The 25,452-nt window shown below is 58.1% G+C and overlaps 1 protein-coding gene and 1 long non-coding RNA gene across 5 annotated transcripts in view; one reads left to right on the forward strand and one right to left on the reverse strand.

Annotated features, from left to right (window-relative positions):
* The window catches only part of FAM222A (family with sequence similarity 222 member A), a 28,802-nt gene extending 11,197 nt beyond the window's left edge, over positions 1-17,605 (reverse strand). The window contains exons 1-2 of one of the 3 annotated variants that reach the window (XM_064392244.1): positions 17,193-17,605; positions 1,875-1,993 (exon numbers count right to left, since the gene is read on the reverse strand). In XM_064392244.1, coding sequence (XP_064248314.1) covers positions 1,875-1,956 — 82 coding nt within the window. In that variant the 5' untranslated portion in view covers positions 1,957-1,993; positions 17,193-17,605. Of the gene's footprint in view, positions 1-1,874; positions 12,487-15,999; positions 17,149-17,192 lie in introns of those variants that run through there. The other 2 variants (XM_064392246.1, XM_064392245.1) reach the window with 2 other exon arrangements.
* Positions 17,606-18,058: 453 nt separating this feature from the next.
* On the forward strand, positions 18,059-20,154 carry LOC135282610 (uncharacterized). Of its 2 annotated transcripts, XR_010348688.1 has the most exons (3): positions 18,059-18,152; positions 19,021-19,119; positions 19,215-20,154. It is a non-coding gene; the product is annotated as an uncharacterized LOC135282610 (long non-coding RNA). The 2 variants fall into 2 exon arrangements; XR_010348687.1 differs by lacking the exon at positions 18,059-18,152 and having other exon boundaries at positions 18,413-19,119.
* Positions 20,155-25,452: the final 5,298 nt, after the last annotated feature.

Genomic DNA, 25,452 nt, shown 5'->3' on the forward strand with positions numbered 1-25,452 from the left:
TGCCGGATTCGCCCGTAATGAGCGGAAACATACGGGCAGCTAAACTTTGATTAAGGTGACCTGGCTGGTGGTGAGTGCAGCGTGGGCAGGAGCTTGGCTGCTGCCACCCATCCTGGGGGACACAATTCTCTTGGAGATCTCAGGTGAGCACGGTCCTGCCTGAGGATGAGGTGAGACCAGTCTCTGTCTCCTGGGTACCCCGCGCTGCCAGAGTCTGGGGTGGGGTCAAACCTGTGTCCCCATCCCGCTGGCACAACTCCAGGACCACCAGGACACTGGGGCTGGGACCCTCCCAGGACACAGGCAGCTGTATCCAGGAGCATCTCTCACACCCATGGCACTGTGTGTGACACCACATAAGGGCTCCTGCTTCCCAAACCTCCTTATTTCAGCTCCTATGGCAGGGTGGGAAATGCTAGAAAGCACCAGACCCTCCACCAGTCCTAGGGACCCTTTGGGGCTTGTTCCATGAGCTGAGATGCTCCTTAGCTCTGCTGGGAATGCTGTGGGGACCAGCAGCTGTATCCTGACCCCAGGAGCACAATGAGATCACACAGAGATTCTCAACGCTGAACACCTCCAGTTTTTCTCCAGAAAACCCTGTCAGGCTCATCCTGCCCGTGGGTCTCAGACCATGTGGGCACGGCTGGGCTCATTATTCCATGGCAACGAGGTTCTCCAGGAGCTGGACACCTCTCACCAGCCCTGTGCTGCTGCGATGCTCAGGCGTGACGGATTACAAATCATTTTACAAAAGCAGCATCCTTTTTTCCTTCCAGACACCAACAAGGAGGAGACCTGGGAGGCACTGCATGCTCCAGTGCAGTGCAAGCTGCACTGTGACACCCGAGTGCCCAAAACCCCACCTCTGGTCTGGGTGTCCTATTCCCTGTGCTGGCCATTGGGGAGCTTCACACAAAAAATCATGGAATCCAGAATGCTTTGTGTTGGAAGTGACCTTAAAGATCACCCACTTCCCACCCCTGCCATGGGCAGGCACACCTTCTGCTCCAAGCCCTGTCCACGGCCATGAACATGATAAGTTTCAGGGATAAAAGAACTTCCAGGGATAAATAACCATCCTGGCTGGCAGTGCAATGCTGAAGCGATGCTGGGGGTCCCCAGAGAGGCTGAGCATCGTCCAAAATTCATACCCAGCTTGTCCAAACCCCATGCCCAGCTCACCTGGCTGCTCAGGGTGCCCAGGTAGAGGGGAAAAAAAACATCTACAGGAAAATCCAGCTCATTAAACAAACACCCGGGGGCTGTCACAGCCTAACAAGCAGAGCTTTAGCAGCTGATTTGTCTTCAGCCGGCAATGTTTAAAAATCCAACTGAGACCAGCAGAAAAATATCCACTCCCCTCTTTAAAACACACATTCATCACTTGAGAATCTTAATGCGTCTTTCCCAGCCGGGGAGGTCAAACACGCCTGCCTAAAGCAGGCTCATTAAATATACATTTAATCACGGTTTGGATTGAGAGACAAAGGCTGGGAGAGACAGGTGCTTTGCCGGAGTGACCTTTTGGATCCCATTTTAATGTAACTAGTTTACAGCTTATCTGAAAGGCCAGCTCCTGGGGAAGGCGAGCTGCAGCACAAACGGGGAAAGTAATTAGGGGGGGAAGGGCCGGGGAGGTTTGGGGGGCCGACTGCACCATCCTCTGCTGCCGCCACGCTTCCCAGGCAGCTCTGCAACATTTGCTGAAGTTGGACTTATCAACCACAGAACCCAATTTAATTTGCTTATCTTGGCTCCTTCCTCCCCCTCTCCTCCCCGCTTCTCCTGCTCTTTTTAATTATCGGTTAAATAAATGTCTTTTTCAATAAGGGAAACAGCATCAAAGCGGGCGCCCGCCCCCGGGCACTTACACTTGCGTGGCTCCAGCGCCTTGTTGGGGCAGGGGAGGTGCTGGGCTGGGGGGTTCTGGGTCCTCTGCAGGCAGGCCAGCATGGTCCAGGCTTCCCTGCGGGCGTTGCCGCCCCGTGCCCTGCGAGAGAGGAGACACACGGTGAGCCAGGGACCTGCCACCACCCCCTGCCAACACCCCCTGCCACCACCCCGGTGCCCACCCAGCAGGAGCTCCCCTGCACTCAGTGCCTTCGCTCCTCTGGAGACAAACAACTAACTCTGAAAGCCTGAAATGAATAGGGATGTCTATAAAATAAATATGAAGGTCTCAGCGGGTGATTTGCGCTTCCTGCAGAGCTTTCCGCCCTTCCCACCGGGAATGTGGCGCAGCCGGGGCATCGTGGCGGTGCCAGACTGCTCCGCCGGCGTGCCAGCCGGTGCCTCCTGGCACAGAGTGACCCCGGCCGAGGCTGGGGAAAGACAGTGTTAACATCCCACTCGGGGTGCTGGGATCTGCCGCCAGCTCCCAGCTGGCATCAAAATCCGCTTGACAAAAGCTGGAGGGGTCAGGCCAAAGTCGTCGTCACCACGGTGCTGCTCATTGTACATCCTTCCCCAGCCGCCGCCGGGGCCCTGAGTTACAACCAGTTGCTGCTGACACCCTCCCACTGCTCCAGCTGGCGCAGGGAGCGATATTCCCACTCGGAGAGGGCAGGGAGACGTGGGCAGGAGCAGCAGAAAAGCAGGCGTGGTGCCCATCCGCCGGCGTTCCAGCTCCTGCGCTGCTGCTCTCTGGCTGAACGTTCGTGGATGGCCGGGGGTCACAACTGGACACCATGGATGGGTGTCACCTCTGGGTACATCACTCCATCTTCTCTGTTGTGGGGGAATCGTGTCCTCCTGCAGCCATCCAGGATGTTTCCCACATGTCCCAGAGCTGGGAAGTGATGCGGTGGCCTCAGGCACGTGGTGGCCTCTGGCAGAGCCCGTGACCATCAGCACAAGGAAATAAAGCATGGATTGATGCTTCCTGAGCTGTGCCTGAGGCTCTCCAAGCTCTCCTGGTTTAAATGTCACCCTTTAAAACACCTTTACAGCCACCATGGGCACACACAAGGGGACCCATGCTTGCTCCTGCTCTGTGCCCTCCACCAGGCAGAGGGTGCCAGGCTCTGGGATAATCCCCGGGATGGGATCCATGCAGGGTGTCCATGCCTCAGCTGGGCTCATCAGGCTCAGGGTCTCACCCTGACTCCCCCAGCAAAGCAAGGACAAGGAGAGACTCGTCAGCAAAAGGTGTAAGGAAGAGGAGGAGGATGACGAGAAGGAGGAGGAGGAGGGGAGGAAGTCATCTAATACCGAGCAGGTGTCTGGAGAACCCAAATTGTGCTGTTTTCTCCTAATAATGAAGTATTCATGAGTAAAAGCCTTTTTCACTACTTTCTTAAGATACTAATTTCACAACAAGCGCCTTGTTACCATGCAATTATTCCAATCGTGCATTTCTCCCAGATTCCATCTGTCCTCGCGCTCTCTAAATGAAAGACAATCATGTAACCACCTTTCATTATTCACTATTTTACTTTCAGCAAAGGTACCCTGAAAGAAATGATTTCCTCTGAAAGGGACTTTTATTCAGTTTCAAAACCAATTTTCTCCTATTACTGTCTTAAAAAAAAAAGGAGGGGGGCAGGGAGGTGTTTTTATTTCATGCATTACATATCCTTTGTTAACGCAGCTCGCAGTAAAAGCAGCCGTATCCATTTTCTGGCTTCGATTTCTGGTAATTTTAAAATATGCCATTACAATCAGGCAGAAATTATACAATTTGAAAAGAGAATGAAGTGCTTCTTATTCAGAGCCTGAACGCACTTGACTGCCAGGAGTTCTCCTCTCCCCGCCGGGACTCGGGGTTCATTACGCAGCCCCGCTCCCGGCGCCTCGGCTCCCCCGGAACGTGCCCAGCACCCGGATTTTCCACGACGGGAGCTGCCACCCCGACCTCATCCCCATCGCTGTCCCCAAGGGGTGGCCCTGGATCAAGGCACCCACGGCCGTGCAGGAGATGGATGATGGCACTGGTTCCTGCCGTACCTGAGCCCGAGCTCCGCGGTGACCTCGGGGCTGGCGTCCCGCCGGGTGTCACCATCTGGCCGATTAGCGGCGGACGTCACCCGCTCCTCGCGGGGACACTGACCCGTGTCCCTGGCGGACACGGGCGGCGTGGGCGGCTCGTGCCACTGCCAGATTGGATCAGGCCCCTGCTGGTCCCTGTGGCACGCGGGGCTGAGAGCGAGGAGAAGGCACCCGGGGGGTCACCAAACCCACGTGCTGGCACAGGGATGGTGTGGATGCAGCCTGCCACAGGAGCTGAGGGCACCCTGAGGGCCCAGCAGAGCCCTGGGGACACCTCCATGCTGGCACAGGTTGTCCCCACAATTCTGCGCCCTGCCACGCACAGCCCAGCTCCCTCCTGGAGCCATCCCCACCCTGGGCTGGGATCATCGCCGGCAGCGGGCGGGAGAGGCGCGGGAGCCACACGCCAAACTGAATAAAGGCACAGATTAATTCAGCCCCTGCTGCTGCCCCCGTCTCCCGGCGTCTCGCAGCCCAGATGATTTTCCCGACAGCTACGCTGCTCCTCGCCCCACCTTCACAGGCACGCTCAGAACCAGGGAGGCTCTGGTGCCACGACCCCAGAACAGCGTCCGTCTGTCCACCCCAACACCCTGCTGGGAGCCCCAAGCCCCAGAGGGCCCGTGGGCGAGCGGGTGGGCGCCTGGCACAATGGGCATCTGTGCCGCGGTGGCATTTCGCTAATGCCGCTCCGAAAAGCCCCTGAATCAGCTGATGGGAATTGGGCGCTGGGCTGTCCAACGCTTAGCGCCGGCTTAGTTAGCTCCATCTGCATTTGAACTAATTCCAATCAGCAGGATCCGATTTAGTTCAAGCTGCTCTGGCTCTTTCGTGGCAGGGAAGGCAACACTCAGCAGTTTTGCTGGAACGCCCCGAGTCTGCACGGTCTCTGCCCAGGCTGTGCACGTGGACCCACCATCACCCAGCACTGGGGCACAGGGCAAGTCCCACCAACAGTGGGGTCCCTTGGGGACATCTGGAGCAAGGTGCCCCAGGAGCCCCAACCCCATATTCCACAACTCTGGCATCACAGAATCACCAAATGTTTTGGGTTGGAAGGGCCATTAAAGCCCATTCTCCTCCACTCCCTGACATGCACAGGGATGTTTTCCAGTAGACCGGGTTCCTCCAAGCCCTGTCCAACCTGGCCTTGAACACTTCCAGGGATGGGGGAGCCACAACTCCATCCTTCCCCTCTCCCACCACTCCACCCTGCCCCACACCCAGCTAATCCATCTCGACATCACACTATTTATAAGCCCAAGGTCTTTGTGACTTTAATAAAAAACACCACCCTCTATGTCTAAAGCCCCAGTGATGGGAGGGTTTGGCACCTCCTCTGACATCAGCAGCTGATAAGTCGGGCTTATCTCCTCCGAGAGCCCTGCGAAGGTCCCTCCCGCGAGATAAGGCCAGGGCAGCTGTCGATTGAGGCTTTTGCAGGCGAGGATTTAGATAAAAGGAAATGTGACGGGAGGGGGGAGAAAAGAAAAAAGGAACTTTTAAAGTCTCAGCCTGAAGTGGGTCTGTGTGGCTGCTGAGCTGTGGCAGGGCGGGGATGGTGAGGGACAAGGTCTTGGTCACCATCCAGGCTGTGGTGGAACAGCTCCAGATCCTTCCCCAGGTGTTGTTGGGGTGCAATCCCATCAAAAGAGAGCTTTTGGGGTTGGGAGAGGAAAGGGGGGCGGGACCAGGGATACTGCAAAGCTGTTTGAGCCACACCATGGTTGTGTCCTCCTTGGCTATCAAAAGCCAGCACTGGGTTTGGCAGGAGGACAGGAGGTGAGGGGTGACCCTGAGAGGCACAGGAGGCTCCTGACAGTGCCAGACAGACACACGGACAGCACAGAGAAGGCCAAGGCTGGCAGCAACCAGAGAAACAAAGCAAAAGCCCTCACTGGCCCTTGGTGTGAAGAGTACAACAGAGAACATCCCTGTCCCTCGTCCCTCCACAGGTGGAGGAGAATCCAACCACACCAGCAGGGAGCTCCCCTCCCTCACAGCCCTGGGGACATCGGAGCTCCCTGTCACCACCCCCATCCGTCACTGCCACCACCACTGGTTTCCCATCCCATGCCGAGGGTGAGGAGGTGCCAGAGGAGGAAGGATTCCCCTCCACACACAGTGGATGCCCACCCATTGCAGGGCAAGCAGGATTTTGGCCGGTGCTGCTGCCTGGCACTGCCACTCCCATCTCCCATCCAGATTTAGGGTGGAGGGGATGCAGCGATGCCACAGCTCAGCCCTACAAGGAGTGAGCACAGAAAGGTCACCCCACTGTGAACCACGGGGAGCATCAGGTAAAATAAAACCCAAAGTTTGTCACCAAAGGTGACACGAGTCACCCCACGACCTTCCCTCGCCCGACCTTCCCTCATCCCGCCCGGCTAATCCGCTCCCCTCCGCGTGCTCCAGCCCCAGGCCTTTCAGGGGGCCCTGTTAATAATTAAATGTTAATCTAAAAAGCAATTTTAGCTGCAGTGCTGCAGATCTGGTTAGAGATTACATTAGCATGTAAGAGTCAAGGGTAATTTTCTCTAACCCCTCTTGTGATCTTTAAAACCCGCAGATCTTAAAGCAACACCAGCTCCTCTGATTAAAATTGGAAGCTGGGGTTTGCGATGGATAATGATGCTGGAAGTGATTATTTTGCTGCTCAGGGTCTCGCTGGGATGTGGGGACTGTGGGGGGCTGGGGGAGAGACTCAGAGCAGCCAAGTGGCTTCCCCCAGCCCATGCTCTGTGGAAATACTGGGAAGGTGCTGGGTGGGCCCTGGACCTGGTGCTGAGCAGAGCTGTGACACCCTGAGCATCCTCATTTCCCACTTTTTTGGGCTGCTGTGACACCAGGATGGCACAGAGCCCACAAGCCGTGGCACAGTGCCAGGGACAGAGTGGCATTGGACCACTCACTGCTACAGGCATCCTACAGCAGCATCTCTTGTCTATCCCATCCCACCCAGAGATGAGGTTTCTGCTCTTGTGGCAGCTCCAAGGAGAAATGCCTTGGACTGTTCAAGAGTCAACATGAAAAAATACCCTAAAATAACCTTTTGCTCACAAGCAGGGTGAAAGGAACTGGGACAGGGCACGGCAAATCATCTCCTGAGCACTTCCAAAGACCCTAAGGAAGAAATTGGGTATCAGATATGTCCGCAACGATGGAATTTAAAAAAACCCAACAATTCGAGTGCTGTTGAGCATTTGCAGACGTCCCTGTGCAGGGCTCGGGCGGCCTGGTTAAATTTATGTGTCAGCTTTAAGGAGGCCTCTCATCAAATGAGCTATTTTGGGCAGAGATTAAAGATCTATTTTCGCTGCGAGCGGGAACAGCTCTCGAACAGGTTAATAATGATTCTGGAAAGCCAAGAGCCTCCAGCACCCCAGGGCAGGACCCCGGAGCCCTGGGGGCTTTCGGGGGGCTCCTGAGGCTCCCCAGGGCAGGAGGGTGGGGGATCAGAGTGCAGCATGCAGGGGCATGGAGGGAGGAAGGAGCCCCGCGTGCCGCGGCGGGCGCCGAGCAGCCGTGGGTAATTGGAAGTGGCAGACGCTGGCACGGCGCTGCCGAGAAGGTCATTACGTGGGACTGGGAACAAAATGCCAGGAGCAAGGGGGGAGCGGCCCTGTTAGCAAAGGTCAGGGCCCCGCTTGGGTGCCGTCGGTGTTTTTGGCAGGGCTCAGCCCTGGCTGTGTGCACCGAGGTCCCGGCAGGGCCAGCGCGCAGCGGGCGGGCAGGATCTGCCAGGTCCTGCCAGACATGTGGAGACGTGGCCCCTCGGATGTGGCAACAGCTCCTCAAAGCAAAACCTCACTGATCTGACACAGCCGTGCCATGCCCTCCTCCTGCACACGGACTGGGGAGCTGTCCCTCATGGATGCTCGGGATGCTCACGGGCTTTAGTCCCAGCCCCAGCACAGACCTGGGATCAACCAGCAGAAAAGCCAAGTGGCTCCATGCAGCAGCAACTAAAAGCACTCTGGACCCCAACAAGCCAGGAGCCAACTCCAGCACGGGCAACCACACCATGGGCACTCCAGCTGAGACCCAACAAACTCAGCAGTGCAGAGACCAAAGCTCCCCATCACAGCTCCTGTCCCATCCTGGCTCACTCCTACCAGGGGTTTGATTGTCCCCTGCAGTGACAGTCCCTGTGCTCCCATGGCCGTGGTGCCCTGTCCAGCTGCCCCACACTCGGCAGCTGGGCGTGCTCCACTCCGTAATTACAGCCCCAAGTTCTGGAGCTGTGAAAGAATCTCGCTAAGGAATCCAGGGTAGATCGCGCTGCTGAAATTACTATAATCAAAGCCTTTCACAAAGGCTTCAAATGCAACCAATTACCCTGAAAGGCGAGGCAAGAAAGAAAACAAATTAACATGTTTGCACAGAGCCTCGGCACAGCGCACACATCGCCCCGCGCCGCCCTCGACCCGGCCGGCCGCTGCTCTCCATCCCCATCCGTGGCTACCTTTCCTCATCCCTGGCTACCAGCTCCCCATCCCCACGGCTGGGCTCTGTCCCACATCCTGCTCTGCTCGCAGCTGCACACAAAGGGGCTCTGTGCCCGTCCCTCGCCCACTGCCCCGCCGGCACACAAAAGCCCTGCCTGTGCCACGGCCGGCTCCGGCGCAGGCTCGGGGGCTTGCCAGGGTGGCCTGGGGAAACCTCCCTCGCTCCCTCCCTCCTCCCCCAGAGCTGGAGGGGTCCCCAGGCCAAGGGAGGAATGGGGGGTCCTCAAAGGCAGCCATTGAGCACAGCCCTGTGTCACCCACCAACACCTTCTCACAGCAGGGACCCCTCACCCTCCTCTCCTTTCATTCCATTTTGTCTGTGCTGCCGGTCTGGGGGGAAAAAAAGGGGAAAAAAAATAAAAATCAACTTCTTCCTTTTAATATTTAACGCGAGTCCATCACCCTCAGTCTATTTGGTAACACAAAGCTCTGGAGATTTAAACCCTTCTCACCCGGAGAGATGGAAATGAATGGTGCTCTTTAATGAGCTGGTTCAGCAGAAAAGATAGATTTCCAAGATTACTGTAGGAATTCTTATAATTGATGTGTACTTTTGTAACAAGGATTATACCACCATCCGGCCAAGTAATTCCAGCTCTTCCCCGCCTTCTCCCAAGCTCACCCTGCTTTTGGGGTTCTCTGGGGAGAGGGACCAGGCTGTGTCCTCGTGGGGAGAAAGCAACTCGGGAGGGGAAGGAAGAAAAAGACAAAGAAAAATTAGCAGGTTTTTCTTATTTAGCCATAGACAACCTAAGGCAGGCACTGAATGGGAAAATAAGGCATCTCTCCAGATTTCTCTATTTGTTTTACAAATCCCTACTTTCCCCACCGATCGGGAGGCCGGATGAGCCGCTGAATGCCGAGTAATTAAAAGGAACAGAGAACAATACTCAGCGCTGCCGAAGAACACGGAGTTTCCCTCAGATGTTTATAGCAATTGTATGAAAATGTACCAGGCGGGATGGGGAGAGCTGACAGCCGGGATTGGGAGCAGCCGGGATCGGAGCTGGCTGCCTCCCCCGCCTGATTGGCATTAATTGTGCGCGTTTGCAAAGCAGAACGGAAAGTCTGACACGAGCTGCGAGCCAACATTTCTTTCTAATAGTCTTAATGATTACGACGAGAGCTGATGATCATCGCGGGGTGTTAATAGCCCGGAGAGCGGCTCCCGGCGGGGACAAGCGAGGATGGCCCAGCCCAGCTCCCACGGGTGGGCTGGGGTGCGGTGGGATGAGCTCAGGTGGTCCCATGCAGCCACACCACTGCCTGGCAGGCTGTAAAACTCTGACAAGGGGACAGGGAGGACACGGAGGGTACAGGGAGGACACGGAGGGGACAGCAGCCTGCTTGTCCATCCCCAGGCTCTGCCCCATCGGAGGGGTGGCTGCAGGGTGGGCGACATCAGGAGGGAGAATGTCACCCACACTGAGCCCCCTGTGCAGCAGGAGTGTCCCCAGGCTGAGGGTGACACCCTGCTGCCACAGGTGCCCCAAACCAGCTGGCACAGCCCCATCCCCAGCGGGTACCACAGGAGGGGCTGGGGCTGCTGCCCTGGGGAGCGAGGAGAGAGGCTGCAAACACCCCACCGAACCGCAGAGCCCGTCATTAACAGCTGATTAATGAAACCCGAGTTTTCCCGACTCTTTACAAGGCTGTTTTTCCGGATGTCCTTGAGTTTCACTGCTGCAGAGGGGAGCTGGATGGGATCAGGGACCAGCACGGGCTGCTCCGACCACGGCAGAGCCAGACGTGCACAAAAACCCGACCCGGGCAGGTTTACAGGGGAGGAAAAATCGATGGCCATCGATCTGCAATGCAAAGGGACGGCGGCGCTGGCAGAGGCAGGCGGCTGCCACCTGACCGGGGCTGGGCAGGGGACACGGCTCGGTGTCACCCACCGTGGGACACAGCCCGAGCACAGCCAGCAGCGCCCACCTGCGCCAGGTCCCCGCGGGCAGCACGGCCAGGCCATGTGCCACAAAGCTGCACATCCACGGTGTGTGGGTGGCCCTTGGCCGTGTCCTTGCCGGGACACGGCTGTCACCTGCTCAGCCTCCCCCAGCTGCATGGAGAGATGGCCTCAGCCCAGCTCTGAGCTGCTGGATTTGTTTTATCATCCGCGCTGGCCAACAGATCACTCAGCTTTGGGCTTTCTGAGCTCACTGATAATTGTTCCCTGATGAAAAGAAATCGAGACTTGGTCCCTTTCGTCTTTCCCCCCCTCTCTTTCCAAAAAAAAAAGTCCGTAAAGAAGAGCTATAAAAATGGCTTGTTATCTCACCTAGCGAGGCTCGGGCTGTATGTTATTGCTAATTGGGTATAACATCCTTGTCTTGTTCTGCTCTCTGAAGCTAAATCAAGAAAGCACCACTGCTGCGAACTAATTATATCTCTGGACTGCAGACTCCAGCTTGTCTTCCCCTTTATTGAGTTAAAAAATGGTCACTAACCTTAATCTCTCATATTCCCAAGAATTAGGGCTGCTGGAAACCCATCACTTCCACCTGCATCCTGCTCTGTGCTGGGAAAGACAGAGCACATGGCCTGAGGAAGGGTTTGTGCTGCTCTGGGACACAGCCCTGAGCCAGATCCCAGAGCTGTCCACCCCTGTGGCATCCCGTGACAATCACAGACACAGCTCAGCTCCTGTGCCATGCAGACTTTCTCACACACAGCTCGGAGCCTTCCTGTGCCACACACACTCAGACTGGCCATCTCTCCTCCTTATACAAGACTTAACCTTCTTTCAGTGGGATTTTTAAAAATCTGTCTTCCCCTCAGCATTCCCAGGCTTTGGCAGATGTGAACATGGGGGTCATGTGCAGAAACCAAGGGGAGCAGATGCTGCTCCAGTTCATCCATGCCAGCTCCCAGTCCCAGCCCAGGATGGACCCCCATGAACCCCCCATTAAAGCTGCTGCTCACCCTCGGGTCCCCCACGGGAGCAGGGACACTGCAGCCACCCAGCTGTGCCACTACACGTGGCTATGGATGAATCTCTCTGGTTACTGGCACAGCTGCACCCTCTGGCACTGCAGCCATGGCACAGACCCCAGGAGAGAGGACAACCAGAGCCACGAAGGACCCTGAGATGAGCAGTGGAGCTTGGGGCCACACAGGACAGCCCTGTCCCTCCCTGTGCCAGCGACTCCCTCAGCACCAGCAAGCCGGGGTCAGAAATACCAGCAGCAGTGTGAGGCTGTGGGACAGGAGCTGGAGCAGTGACACCAAGCTCAGCATCCTGCCCAGCTCCATCCCCCTGCCCGCGGGCGCCCACCCGTGCAGATGGTGATACTTTCCAAAGGCAAAGTCAAACTCCAGTTCTCCCTGCGAGCCAAGAGCATCCCTTAAAAAAAATTGATACTTCCCTGACTATTAATTAACCTGAACCACTTAAAACTGCCTTCAATTTGTCAGGTTTAACTGCCAGCTCTCCTCGGTAAATCAAGCGTCGCGTGCAGATGGAGGCTGCGTGCGCGAGGCGGCGGCGAAGGAGGAGGCGGGGAGCACGGCGAGAGGGGCACCCTGTGCCACGCTCACCATCCTGTCCCCTGAGAGCCCTGGGCACGATATTCACAGCCCACAATTAGCCAGGGCACGGTACTGAACGCAGCAGGCAGGCAGGAGCAGGCAGGGCAGCCAGCGGGGCTCGGAGCACACCGCAGCCCTCCCCTCTCCCCCCACGGCGCCCTTGTCGTGCAGCCAAGGCTGAATTGGAAAGCAATATGAATATTTATCTCTGACAGTGAAATCTCCCCGCTGCAGGGTATTAAGGCTTTATTAGTGTGTGGTTACCAGCCACGCTAAGCCAGCCCTGCTCTTGCCTGGAGCGCAGAGAGATGACCTACAAGAGGCAGATGGCAAAGCCTTGGAGAGCCCCCGATGCTGGGACGTGCCTCCTCAAAAAGGGGGGCTGTGCATCCCAGTCCCACGCAGGGACACAGAGTCAAGGTCTCCCTACCGAAGCCCCCTCCTCACCCAGCACCAGCCCCCCTGAAATGCCTCCCCAGGCTGGGGCTGTCCCCCCGCCCCCGCAGCGCGCGGCTCTCGCCGTTTTGGGTTAAAACGCTGATGTATTCTCTCTTTAGCAAAAGGAGTCCCAGGGGCTATAAAAACTCCCAGCAGGCTCCTGTCAGTCTCAGGTCATTAACTTTCTTTCATTGGGAGTTTGTTTACAGCCAGCCATAAATAGCGGCGCCCGCGCCGCTCGCTCGCCAGCGGGACAGGCTGGGATGGGATGGGATGGAATGGGATGGGATGGGATGGGATGGGATGGGATGGGATGGGATGGGATGGGATGGGGCTGCCTGTGCAGGGGGGCTCAGCACACCAGGCTCCAAGGTGTGGGGTCCAGCACTTGCTCTCCTCTATCAACTTTCCCCGTGCCCCACGTTTCCCTGCACCCCATCCTGCTCAGAACAGCAGCACCGTGTGCTACGGAGCCACCTCAGCCCTGCAAATGGATGGGGTCACCTTGAGCACGGCCTGAGGGAGCTGCAACGTGCCTGCGGCTCAGTCCCGGCCTTTCCTGCAGGAGAAGGAGGGAGGCAGCTGGCTGGAGCTGTCCCCGTGGGTCACCTGCCCCACACTGTCACCCAGCCCAGCCCCTGTCACAAGCACCAGCCTCAGTTCGGGACCTCTGCGTGTTTGAGGTGACCCAGTCCCGTGCACAGAGCCCTGGGGGGACACCAAGACCCCTCATCTCCCCACTGCCTGCACCTCAGAGCTCTGCTTTTCCAACAGCACAGACAGAAACACGAAATCAAGCGTGTCACTGGCACTGCTAGCCCGGTGTTCCTGCCAGGATGTTTCCCACACGTGGCTCCTCTGCACCCAGGCACACACGGGACAATCTCACAGCACCCACATCCTGCTGTCTGCCCAGGACAGGCATCCACGGCCCTGCCAATGCCCCTGACACGGGGAGATCACCCTGGACCCTGCTGGTGCCTTGGCAGCTCCAGCGAGCCACCCTGCTGGGACCCTGCTGGGTGCAGGTGCCCAGGGCTGGCACAGGTGCTTTATTGGCCATGGCTGTGTGAACTCATCCCGTGTGAACCCAGCTGGAGCTTCGATGGTTCCACAGGTACCCCCAGCCACCATTGCCACAGGTACTCCCTGCACGGGGGGCTGAACAAGAAGCTCAGGCTGTCCCCTTGCTGGCACAGCCAGCTCCGTGTGCCACCCCCACCAGCCCCATGCTGGCACAGATGGCCCAGTGGGGACTGGGTGGCACAGCCCCCCCATGCCTCACTGCAGAGGGGGGTCCTGGGGGTCCCCTGGCTCTGGCAGCAGCCAGGAGCCCACCTCGTGCTGTATTTCACGGGATGGCTGCAGGACCAGCACCACAACTGGGCTGAGGGATTAAACCCCCAACTCACACACGGCGACTTGTGCTCTTCCACCCGTCCCCAGGCGAGCAGGGACTTGCCAAAAATCCCAGCCTCGTCCCTGCCGGTGCCCCGCATCTATGGAAATATCTGTATTTTTAACCCATATACTCGCCCAACCTGTAATCAGAGCAACACAAATAGCCCCTGCTTCCCATGTAAATTAAAAACACCCATTAGGCAGATTTCAAAAGATGTCAGTAGGCTTATAATTATACACGACATCCTTCCGAGATAAAAGCGATTACCGGGGATGCAAATCACTTAGCAACCAATCAGTGCCCCCAGAGTGCGGAGCACTGACCAGCCATCCATTTTCGCCTCGTCCTTTTATTCCCTGCATCGAGCAAATACAAACACAGATAAAGAGAGGCACAATAGCTCTTGACACGCAAATAGGTTAACATAATAAAGCCAGCTTTAGCCGGCTCACTCGAGGGAGAAAAGCAATTCTCAGGCAAGCAGGAGGTAATAAAACAGGGCTTTTGTGTTCCTGGCTCCCATTCTCACCCCTGCGCCAGCTTTGCTGCATTAGCTGATAGGCATCGCGGTTTGATTGAATTACCTTTCATGAATATTAGCTTTTTGAGGAATGCGCAGGCAGAAGAGAAAGAAGAAATGTCTTATTTTTTTGCATGCATGCGCCTGCTGCAGACGGACATGCGGCGGCACAGATGCCGGCGGGGGCCGGGAGAGGGGTCCCGGCAGGTGCAGCCCCCGGCCCACCCCGCCAGCTGCAGCACCCCCAGCCCTGGGGGGGTCACACACACACTGCCTCCATCCAGGGAGAGACACCACAGCAAAGAGCGTACCCAGGGACACACATCCTGCTGTCCCCACACGCAGCCGTGGGGACAGGAGGTTTCTGCCACCACCCTGCACGCTCAGGACCCCGCATCCCTGCCCGGGGTACCCCGACAGGCGGAGGGGGCTGCGGTGGGCTGGCTCCCAGCACACATTCCCGAGCCCTCCGCTCCCCCTGTGCCGCAGGATCGCGCCGGAGAGGGAGCAGGGCTGCCCGGCTCCACCGCAGATTTTCCCACACAAGTTGAGGCCACGCAGGAAACCCGCTCCAGGCAAAAAAAAAAAAATTAACTCCGCCGCCTGGCAGGGATGCAAGCGCCCGGCAGTAATGCCGCACGCACGGCGGGGACAGATCGGGGACAGCTCGGGGACGGGGCACCCGGCTCGGGGACATCACCCCTGTGGGTCTGGGGGACCCTCGGTCCCAAAGCCAGAGCCCTCCCCGGGCAGGGCAGCATCACGCAATTAAAAACCAGCCCCAGGAGGGAAGGGGCTCCTCCGCATCCCGCTCAGGGATGGACCAATTTCAGGCTCAAATAAAACAGAGGGGCTAAAAATCTGAGGTGACGTGGCCTCAGCAGCCTGGCAGCAGCCACTCGTGTCCTCCCTCCATGGGCTTCCCTGCTCCAGCCTGGGGGTAAATATTCACACCGAGATATTGCGATTTTTAACGACACGCTTGGCTGAAACAGGGCCCGGCTCACAGCCGGTGCTGCTCCGGCATCAAGAACTGCCCTACTGGTACCGACCCTCAAAGCAGCAGCAAAGCTGCTCCTGGAGCTGGGAAAACCAGCCGTGCTCCCAGGGAATGGCTTTCCCTTCCCCTGCTCTACACCGCGGCTTCGAGGCCGCCTGGCCCGACCGCACCCGGCTCACACCCGGGCACCAAACCCACTCCTCAAAGTTTTATGGATCCTTCCTAAGAAAAACCCCTCGCAGGACGCCGGGTGCCCTCTGCCAGGGATGTTTCCCACCTCATCTCCATCATCACAGCCTGGGTGTGAGAGCTTTGCGGGCCAGGGTCCCACCAGAGCGATGGCCAGGATGGGCACTGACCAGCGACGTGTGCCGGGCACAGCGGGCAGTCAGACCCCACCACGAGAAGGGGCAAAACTGCCCAATCCCACTGAATTATCCCAAGAACGATGCTGGACGCTCCTTGTTGAGAGAGGCTCTGTCCCCACGCCTGCAGAGCCCCACGGCCACTCCACCCTCCATGAAAGATCCTCACCCACCCGGACAGGCTGCCAGAGCATCCCGAGCAGGATGCACAGATAAATATATATATAAAATATATATATACACACACATAAATACGTATCAAAAACCTCCCTACGGAGATCCTGACAACCAGAGCCGGGCAAACCACCACTGCCCAATGCCAATGGATTCATCCCTTGGCAAATCGAAGCACGGCTGGAAAACTTTGCCACTGCCTCTCCTCGGAAATACCCCGCAGGGCCGGAGCCGAGCCCCGGTCGCAGCCGTGCCCTGCAGCGAGCTGTGCCGTGCCGTGCCGTGCCGTGCCGTGCCGTGCCGTGCCGTGCCGTGCCGTGCCGTGCCGTGCCGCCGGCTCGCTGCGTCCAGGCCCTGCCTCTCCAGCCATTAAATCTCCACGATGTGACGGCTCTCCCCGGGGCTGGATTGGGACGCTGGGGCTGAGCTGCTGGCACCGGCAACACCTCGTTTCTGCCGGGGACCGAGCCGGAGAGGCGGCACAGCTCGCTCGTCCCCGGCTGGAGCCGGCGGCCGCCCCGGTGGATGCCCTGGAGCTCTCGGGGACCACGATGCCTCGTCCCCGGCGAATCGTATTCCCAGCGCCGATGGTCCAGAAGACGCCACAGGGATGCTGCCTCCGCAGCGGAGCTTTTTCCAGAGGGGATTTTCCCCGGCAGAGCCTCCTGACCCGGCGGAGGCAGCCAGGGAGACGGGTGTTAAATAAACCATCGCTGGGTGGGTCCTTCTTCCCTCTCCTTTGTGACCGGCGGGATCCACACCAGGCGCGGGGTCCTGCTCTGCCACCACCCGCTCCGGTGTCGCGGTGGGATCGGGCGCTTGCCTGCCCGGGACGGAGGAGAAAATCCCTTTTTCTTTTTTTTTCTTTTTTTTTTTTTTTTCCCCCAGGCGAAAAGGGGCAGAAAAGGGTCGCAGCAAAGGTGGCAGCTCCCGGTCGGCTCCCGCTGGAAGTGTCTCAGCTTTCCTCCTGGAGGCACCCGTGGATATTTTATTTCCACTTGTGAGTCAGGCGACCCAAAAAGCCATTTAAAAAAATCAAAAATCGGATAAAAAAAACCAAAAAAAACCCAAAAAAACCCAAAAGTTGTTCCCGTTCCTCTCCGGTAGCGACGGGCGAGCCGGGCCCCGGCGGCGACGGCTCCGCGGGCACCGCCGGGCACCGCGCTGCGGCGGCGCTGCGCTCCGGGAGCCGGCGGAGCCCCCCGCTCCCCGCGCCCCCGCCCGGTAACCCCCCCGACCCCCCCGGTGCCCGGACCCCCGTTACCGTCAGAGCTGGATCCGGGCCGGCTGCGGGCGCTGCGTTGCGGGGCGCGCCGGGCCGCCCCCCCCGGGCCGCGCAGCAGCAGCGGCGGCGCCCGCCCGGCCCCGCGCCCCGCCGGCGGCCCGCCCCGCCCCGTGCGCGGCCAGCGTGCGGGTCCCGGCGCTCGGCCCCGGCGGGGACGGCGGGGAGCACCGCGGGGAACGGCGGCGGGGGGGGCGGGAATAGGAAGAGCGCAAAAAAAAAAAAAAATATCCGGGGGGATGGAAAAAAAAAAAAAATCAACCCCAAATCCACCCGGCGCGGCTGAGCTGGCGCGGCGCGGCGACCCCGCGGGGCATCACACCGCGGCTGCCCCCGGTTCCTTTGTGCGGCGGCGGTCGGTGCCCGGCGGCGGGGCGGGGCGGGGCGGGGGGGGGGGTGTGCGGCGGGGCGGGGGGGGTGTCGCGGGGGGCAGCGGCGGCGGCTCAGCGCTCCATGGCGGCGGCGGCGGCGGCGGGCGGGGGTCGCGGCGGGGCGGGGCGGGGCGGGGGGCGCGGGCGGGGCGGCCCCGGCGGGCGGCTCGCGGCTCCCGCCCGGCGCGCGGCTGCGGCGGCTCTGAGCGCGCCCCGCGCGGGGCCCGGCGGCCGCACGCGGCTCGGGCCCGCCCCCGGCGCGTTGCCATGGCCACGGCGCCGCGTCCTGCGGGGAGGGGGGAGAAAGGAGGCGGGGCGTCCCCCCCCCCCCCGCCCCGTTCCCCGCCTGAAGCGGGAAAATCCGAACGGCGGGACTGCGCTTCCCGGCGTGCCCCGCGCGCCGGCGCCGCGCCGCGGGGCTGGGGGGCGCCGTGAGGCCTCATGGGAGTTGTAGTCCTGCTGGCGTGAGGGGTTTGCCGCGGGGGAGCCGCGGTTGACAAGTACGGGGCGAGCGGGGGATGAGAGCCAGGCTGGAGCTCACCTGGCGCTCATGGCCACAGACAGCCCTGAGGTCTGTGCGCTGTGAGGTCCGCTGCTGCGGATGAGGCTGCCCCGGTTAGCACAAGTCCTGAAATCCGTTATTGCTTCCCCAAAATCCCTGCCACAGGTTGTTTGTGCCGCTCCGTGTGCGAGGGGGGCAGCCCGTTCACTTTTGTCCGTGATGGTCCCACACGAGCAGCTCCCCCTCAGCAGCCCAGTGTGAGCCCCCAGCGCTCATCCCCTCCCTGCATCCCTCCTGCCCAGCTCCTGCCTCGCAGCACTGAGGTTTGGCCACTTTTGGGGAGATCTGGCTTCTCTGCTGAGTTTTGAGGAGTTTTGAGTGGATCTGGTTTGTTCCTGTGGCCTCTCCACTGGAAGCACCAGCAGATTTCCAGGCATCCATAATCAGGGGTGGCAAGGGGAGAGCTGACACCCAGGGCCCATTTTCCAAAAACGTGAAGCTGCTCCAGTCACCACTCCTGATCCAGCAAATGCTGCAGGCTGGGAAATTAAAATAATAGCTAGATCTGCTTTCAGGAGAGCGACTCCTCTGTGCAATTATAACACGTATTATCCTCCCTGTGAAAATACATTATATTGAATAAATTCCCTCTCGGAGCAGGGCTATTCATACTGCTCATTTGTTTCAGTTCAAACATTTTTAGCTCATCTCTCTGGCAGGTTCTGGTGCAGTTTTATACCTTCTCTGCAGCTTATTTATCTGCTTCCCCGTGTTGCAGTAGAGGCCGGCGATAAGAATAAAACCATTACAGATTTGCGAACAGCACTTAGATTTTTCAGAGATAATTTAATCAAAGCTATTAGGAAGGCAGGAAGAAAGATTGCTCTTTATTCAGGGGGGAAAAAAAGATATAAAAAGGAGCCTTCATTCTTCTCAGAAAATGTTTTAGCCACCTGAAGTCACTCAGAAGGACTTGAAAGGGTGACGGCGTCTTTGCCAGGGAAGAGATCCATCCCGGAATAGCAAACTTCAAAAGGTGGGTGTTTTGGCACTGCCTTCAAGGAGATACTATTAAGCAGTTCTGACCTCCCCATTTCCATCCTTTTTCTCCTTTTTATTTTTTTTTTTAAGACTTTACAGAGGAGAAACACTTTTGTGATTCAGAAAACCCGTGAATACTTTGCCGGAACATAAATTTCCCCCAGCGATGTTGGGAACACAAGGAGAGCCTTAATCTGCTAATGAATGAGCTCTGCAAAGTGAGACCGGCTCCGCTGCCACTTCCAGAGGGATTGAATTGCAGGGAGGAAGCTGGAGGAGAGAGATTTTTAAAAGTCCTTCTGCTTTAGCACAAATAAATAATGCATCAGCACGTCTGGGGTGGCGGCGGGTGAGTCCCTCCCTTGAGGCTCTGGGGAGCCCACCCGAAGTTTTCCATGCTCCCAAAACAGGAATAACACTGGATTGTAGTGACACGACAACAGGAATGGCTTCAACCTGACAGAGAGTAGGTTAAGATTAAATATGAGGAAGAAATTCTTCCTTGTGAGGGAGGTGAGGCCCTGGCAGAGATTGTCCAGAGAAGCTGTGGCTGCCCCATCCCTGGAAGTGGTCGGATGGGGCAGGAGCAACCTGGGATAGTGGGAGATGTCCCTGCCCATGGCAGGGGGTGGAACAGGATGGGCTTTAATGTCCCTCCCAACTCCAACCATTCACTGATTCTCTTCTCTGATTCTGTGCTCTTTCAGATAACGATATCCCTTTAATTTAATATCATTATTTTTGACCGGCACTGGCAATTTGGAGCACGGAGTGTCTCCATCTCTCATCCTGACAAATGCACGCTGTAATTCTTTGCCCAAAATGTCACTCTGCCCTGGCAATGCCTGGCCCTCGGTACGAGAAAGATTTCCCGGGGATTAAAACCGGGCCATTACTCTCTGCTTTAAATGCATTCAAGGTTCTGAAAGCTGTATCTGCTCTCGTTCTTTTTGTACGAAAAGTTATTGACTTATCAAGGTTAAAATCCATTCCGTATGGCCCAATAAAACAGGGATATCTCCGCATCCGTGCTGTCATTTGCAGGTCCGTTTTCATGGCAACAGGGCTCTTTTCTGCACATTAAACGGTTCAGTTGTGCAAAGTTCAGACATTACATAAACACAGAGGTAACAACAACAAAAAAAAAAAATCAATGAGCTCATAGGCATGGAAAGAGGAGATAGCATTGATCGGGGCCGCTGTCGATATTTGGGATCGCTGGCTCCTGCCCTGCACACAGCCCTCCCGTGCTGCAGAGGGGACACAAAGGGATGATGAAGGACACGGAGGGGGAAATGGCACCTTCAGCTCCCTGCCAGCTCCTGCCTGTGTTTAATGTCACCTGGGCACAGCAAGGGACACACGGATGCCCACCCACCCTGCTGAGGTTTACCAGTGCCAGTGCTGCTGTCATCACTCCTTCCCATGGCTGGTTTTGGCTCACGACCCCACTTCCCATTCCCATCAAACCCTTAGAGGTCTCCCCCAGCTCCCAGCTGTTTCCAAATGCAGCACTCCAGGGGATGGGGGTCTAAAAGGTGGCTCCAGGACACATGGGGGACACAAACACTGCCCTGGCAGCACCACACGGAGGACACAGAGCACTGGTGGGGTGCGGGGTGTTGGGGCGAGGGACTTTGATGCTGATGGGAGATGTCAAGCTTTTTGCTTCCCAGTCAGAGGGGAGAGAGACATTCCGGCGTTAAAATGCTCGTTAGAGGAGAGACACCAACATCTGTTGGGAAAGCAAATGGAGAGCGGAGTGAGACGGCCAGGGGCAGCCAGGCGTGAAGAGGAGGAGGAGGAGGAGGAAGGAAGGCAGGAGTGGGGGTCTCTCCAAGCTGCTGCTGTGGCACAGAGGATCTGCTGCCCCTCGCCCGGTGCCAGTGCATGGGCACATTCCTGGATCCCAAATCTCATCAGTGAGAGCAGAATTTGTCCACAAAGAAAAACTGGTGTCTTAACAGCTCCTTGCTGGAGTCCTCGGGGCCAGAAGCTCCCCGAGAGCTGGGGCCAGACTGGGAGAGCTGGATCCAGGGAGCACAGAGGGCACGGAGGGCACAGAGGGCACAGGGGGCACAGGGGACACAGGGCTGATCCAGGCTCAGAAAGCTCCTGTTTGGGCAAGGAGCTGTGTCCAGCAGCATCCTCCCTGCTGTGCCCCCGGGTGCCGCTGCTGTGGGTGGGCACAGAGCTGGAGCTGGGCAGCATTTGGGGGCAGCTCCCTGGGGTGCTGCAGGGTCAGCAAGGCAGAAGCTCCCGTGCTCTGCGCTTGCTTCCCCCCAGTTTATTTATAGATTCAGCGAGTTATTCAGCTGAAACAAATCCCCATTCCAGCCGGGTCCCGGGGCCAGCGGCGCCTGCGTCCTCTCCCAGTGCAGCAGGCTGCATTTTCTGGGGGCACTGGCAGCCCCACAGCACCACCCTGGCATCTGCGGGGCCAGGGGGTGGCCTGGGCAGGGTGACAGTCCCCAGGGGCCGGTGGTGACACAAAAGCCACCCCGAGAGAAAGCCAGGATGGACTGTCCATGGTGGGGGGATCAGGGTGTGGGGTGAGGGGTGTGCTGGATGGGTGAGGGGCTGGGGTCCACCCTGCCCCCCCTCCCAGCCCCCAGCCCCCTTGACAGTGATGCCAGGAGCGAGTGCTTGCTGCCAGCCTGAGTCTATTTTTATTCCCTGCTTAAAAATATCCCCGTCCGGGTCACTGGCACATGATGGATCATCGTTCCTGTGACTCCCCTCAGGGTCTTCCCAGCTCCAACACAAGGAGCAGAGCCCAGCTTCCTGCAAGAGCTCCCCTCACCCTTCCCATCCTATAAAAGCACCGAGGGGACACCGCAGCCCTCACAATGTGGGGGCACAGAAATATCCAGGTGCTCCTGGGGCTGGAGTGTGACGAACAGCAGCCCCAGCGTGGCCCTGTGCCAGCTCTGCATCCTGGCAGTGACCAGGAGCATCCTGAGGTCACTGTGTCCTCACTCTCCGCTGTCACTGCCCGAGCAGATCCCGTGCCTTTTTCTTCCCTCCTGACGGTATTTTGTGAAAAATTCAATATATTTCACCAAAATCTTGTGTGAAAGCCCTTGTGAGCCGGGTGCATAAGGAGGAGCCAGTTCCAGCCTGTGGAGCATTTTCTATCCCTGTTAGTCCTGAGGTTCTGATGCCACCTGAGATAAGGTGCTGACTGACAGGTGATTTGGTTTTATCTCACTGGGGATATTTCACATCCTGCACGGGGCCATGTCCCACAGCCTCTTTGTGCTGGTTTCAGGGGGTCCCCAGGTTGCAGCTGCTCTGTGGGCAGAGCAAAAGTGCCACTCCTAGGGAGGGCTCAGTGGGCACAGCTGGATATTGTCCTGTGGCCATCACCTCCTCCCTGCTGGTCCCCAGGGTGCCAGGCTGCCCCAGGGTGTGAATTCAGAGGAATTCACAGAGGAATTCACTCACAGGGAATTCACCAGCTCCTTGGCAAAGCCTTTTGGCTCTGTGAGTGACCATTTCCTGGAAGAGGACACAATCAGGGCCAGGCCTGATGGTGCTGCTGGGCTTGTTCCTGCCCCCACACCAATATTTTATTTCCCTCCCCTTGCTCTTTAACCAGTTTCCTTCTGCCCCAAAATCCCGGCTGGGGTGTTTATCTGCATTTCTGGAGCAGTGCTGGGATGTGCTACCAGCCTGGATTACAGGCTGCTCCCTGCCAAGGGGGGCAGCCCCAGGAAGCTGAGCTGTGGGAACGAAAGCAGAGCAAGCTGGAGATTCCCAGGAGATCTTCACCTTTAACTTATTTGCTTCTTTCTCCTCCAAATCTGCTGACATTTGGAAAAGGGGAATCATTGCAATTTGCTTGTTTCAGCAGGTTCCCCCTCTCCCCTGTGCTGCTCCCAGCTCTGCCGGGCTGTCAGCAGCCCCAGCACCGTGGAAGGCACCGGCTGTGGTGGGAGAAGGAAGGTGAATGATCCCTGAACCTTCCACAGTGGGACAGAGCAATGCCAGGGCACCAGCAACACCCAGCGGCTCCAAGCAATGCCACATGCTGGGACCAGAACCCCTGTGCCCCCCATCAGGGCTGCCAGGAGAGCTGGCACAGCCCCTCGGCCTCTCAGCACCCGATTCAATCCTCCTGACAGGCAGGAATTTCAAATGATTTATTAAAAATGTATAGAGCCGGGTTGTCGGTGTCGCTGCTCTGATAAGAGCGTCGTCTCCCGTGGCAGCCGCCGGGTTTGTGTTCCCCTCACTCAGCCAGCTCCAGGGGGAAGGATCCTTCCACCTGCATATTAATTCTTGGCACACTGCTTCAGGCAAACCCATCCAGGTTCCATGAGGTGCTGCAGCTGAGCCCTGACTTTTGGGAAGGCAGCATTGAGTCCCCTGCCCACACCTCTGCCCGTCCCCTGGCCAGCCTGGCTGTGGCACTGTGGCCAGGACAGCACCAGGCTCAGCTCCTCCTCCTGCCCCCTCTGCCCCTTCTGGCTCCTCGGGACATGGGGCTCCCTTCCTGATGACCCACAGCACCCAGGGAAGGTTAATGGGGACAGAGAGAGCACGAGGAGTTCCATTCCCACATGGTGTATTCCAGAGAAGGAGAAACGGGACATCTTGGCAGCTCTGCCATCCATCCGTGCCATCCCTGTCCCTGTTACCTGGCACTGGGACCTGCCCGTGTCCCCAGCAGGGTGTGACATTGCCTCCACAGCAGATGATCACTTTAAATCGGGATTTTCCCCTGTTTTTTTTTTCAAAAAATTCTTTCTCTGCAGCACCCTGGCTTTCACTGGAAGCCCACTGGGTATCCCCAGCCCTGCTTGGGCTGTGATTGTCCCATGGGACCATCCTCCCCATCCCCACCATCCTCACCATGCTCAGCTTGGGGCTGGGGATGAGGCAGCCAGGTCTGTGACCGAGCCAGCACATCGGTCACCATGAGCACGGCTCTGCCTTTGTGTGACACCAGGACCGTGCAAATCAGGCTCTGTGTGCCCCCGAGCCGGGCTCTGCATGGAGCCAGCCCCCAAATCCCTCCTGGAAAAGGCACGGCTCTCTTGGGCAAGAGCCTTGCTGTTGCAGCATGACAGGAGCTGGCAGGGCTCCCACATGAGCGCTGCCAAGCCCAGTGGATTGGCAGGACCACCCCACCTCCTGTGGCATCCTGCTCCCAGATCCCACTCCCAGGGCCCTGCTCCCAATATCCATCTTCTGGAAGTCAGCTCCCAGCTCGCAGCTCCATGTCCCCAGGAATGTGCTCCCAACATCCCACTCCCAGCATCCCTCCTCTCACAGCCCAGTCACGCCACCCCCTCTCCCAATTTTGAGGCCAATTATGGCTCAGAAAGTAGCACGGTGCCCAGGTGTACAATCCCAATTAGGCTCTGCTTAAAACCAATTAACCGCCATGATAAGTTTTCCATTTCAGAGCAGGTTTCTGTGGGACGGCCGCTGTCCTGCTGGGCACCAGCAGAGCCGCCAAGGCCTGGGGCTGCCCTTGTGTGGGGGGGACACTCCTGACCCCACCTCATCACCCTGGGGTGGCTTCCCAGCCCTGAATCCCTGTGGATGGTGCTGAACACCGGGGTGATCCCTGTCCCAGCCCTGGTGACACATGGAGACACCCACACTGGGCTGACGGCCGTGACGGGGTGCTGGAGGCCTTGGCTCCTGCTGCATCCCGGGGCAGTGGGGATCCCACGGGAATGGGGAGGAGGTGGCAGCTCTGGGTGGTGCCGGGCATCTCCAGGCTCTGGGGCTGGGGGCCCCCGTGCTTGGCTGAGCTGCCGGTGCCCTCCCGCCGCGGGCTTTGATCCGCACGGCCAAAGAGCAAAGGCAGCGCCTTTGTGCGCCGGGAGGCTTTGAAGTCTCCCAAAACGGGGCACAGGGGGGTGACTGGCCCCTCTCTGCCGGCCCAGCCCCACTTTCACTCCCGTTTTATTTCCTTCTTCCCAATTAGGAGCCACCTCCGGCAATAAAACCTGTAAACTTTCCCTGGCCGGGGCTGGGGGCTGTGACACCTCACAGAACCCCCTGGGGGTCCCAAAACATTCCCTCCCACCTTCCGTGGCCACACTGATGTGTTCCCCCAGCACAGGACTTCCAGTGATTTCCCCCTCTCCGGGTGGCAACAGGCAGGTCCTGCCCAGCGGGTGACACTAATTATCTCTGTCCTTAATTCTCATCCCGTTTTTAATTCCCCACTCCAAAAGCAGGGGCAAAGAGCAGCTCTTTTCCAACCCCCCCCTTTCCCTTTCGGTGGCTCTGCTGAGCCCCAGGAGGCTGAGCAGAGCCCGGTGGGGACGTGCGAGCCGGGGTTTTTTTGTGAGAAAAATGCGCATTG

The sequence above is a fragment of the Passer domesticus genome, chromosome 17, assembly GCF_036417665.1.
Source record: "Passer domesticus isolate bPasDom1 chromosome 17, bPasDom1.hap1, whole genome shotgun sequence".
In the NCBI taxonomy this organism is placed as follows: domain Eukaryota; kingdom Metazoa; phylum Chordata; class Aves; order Passeriformes; family Passeridae; genus Passer; species Passer domesticus.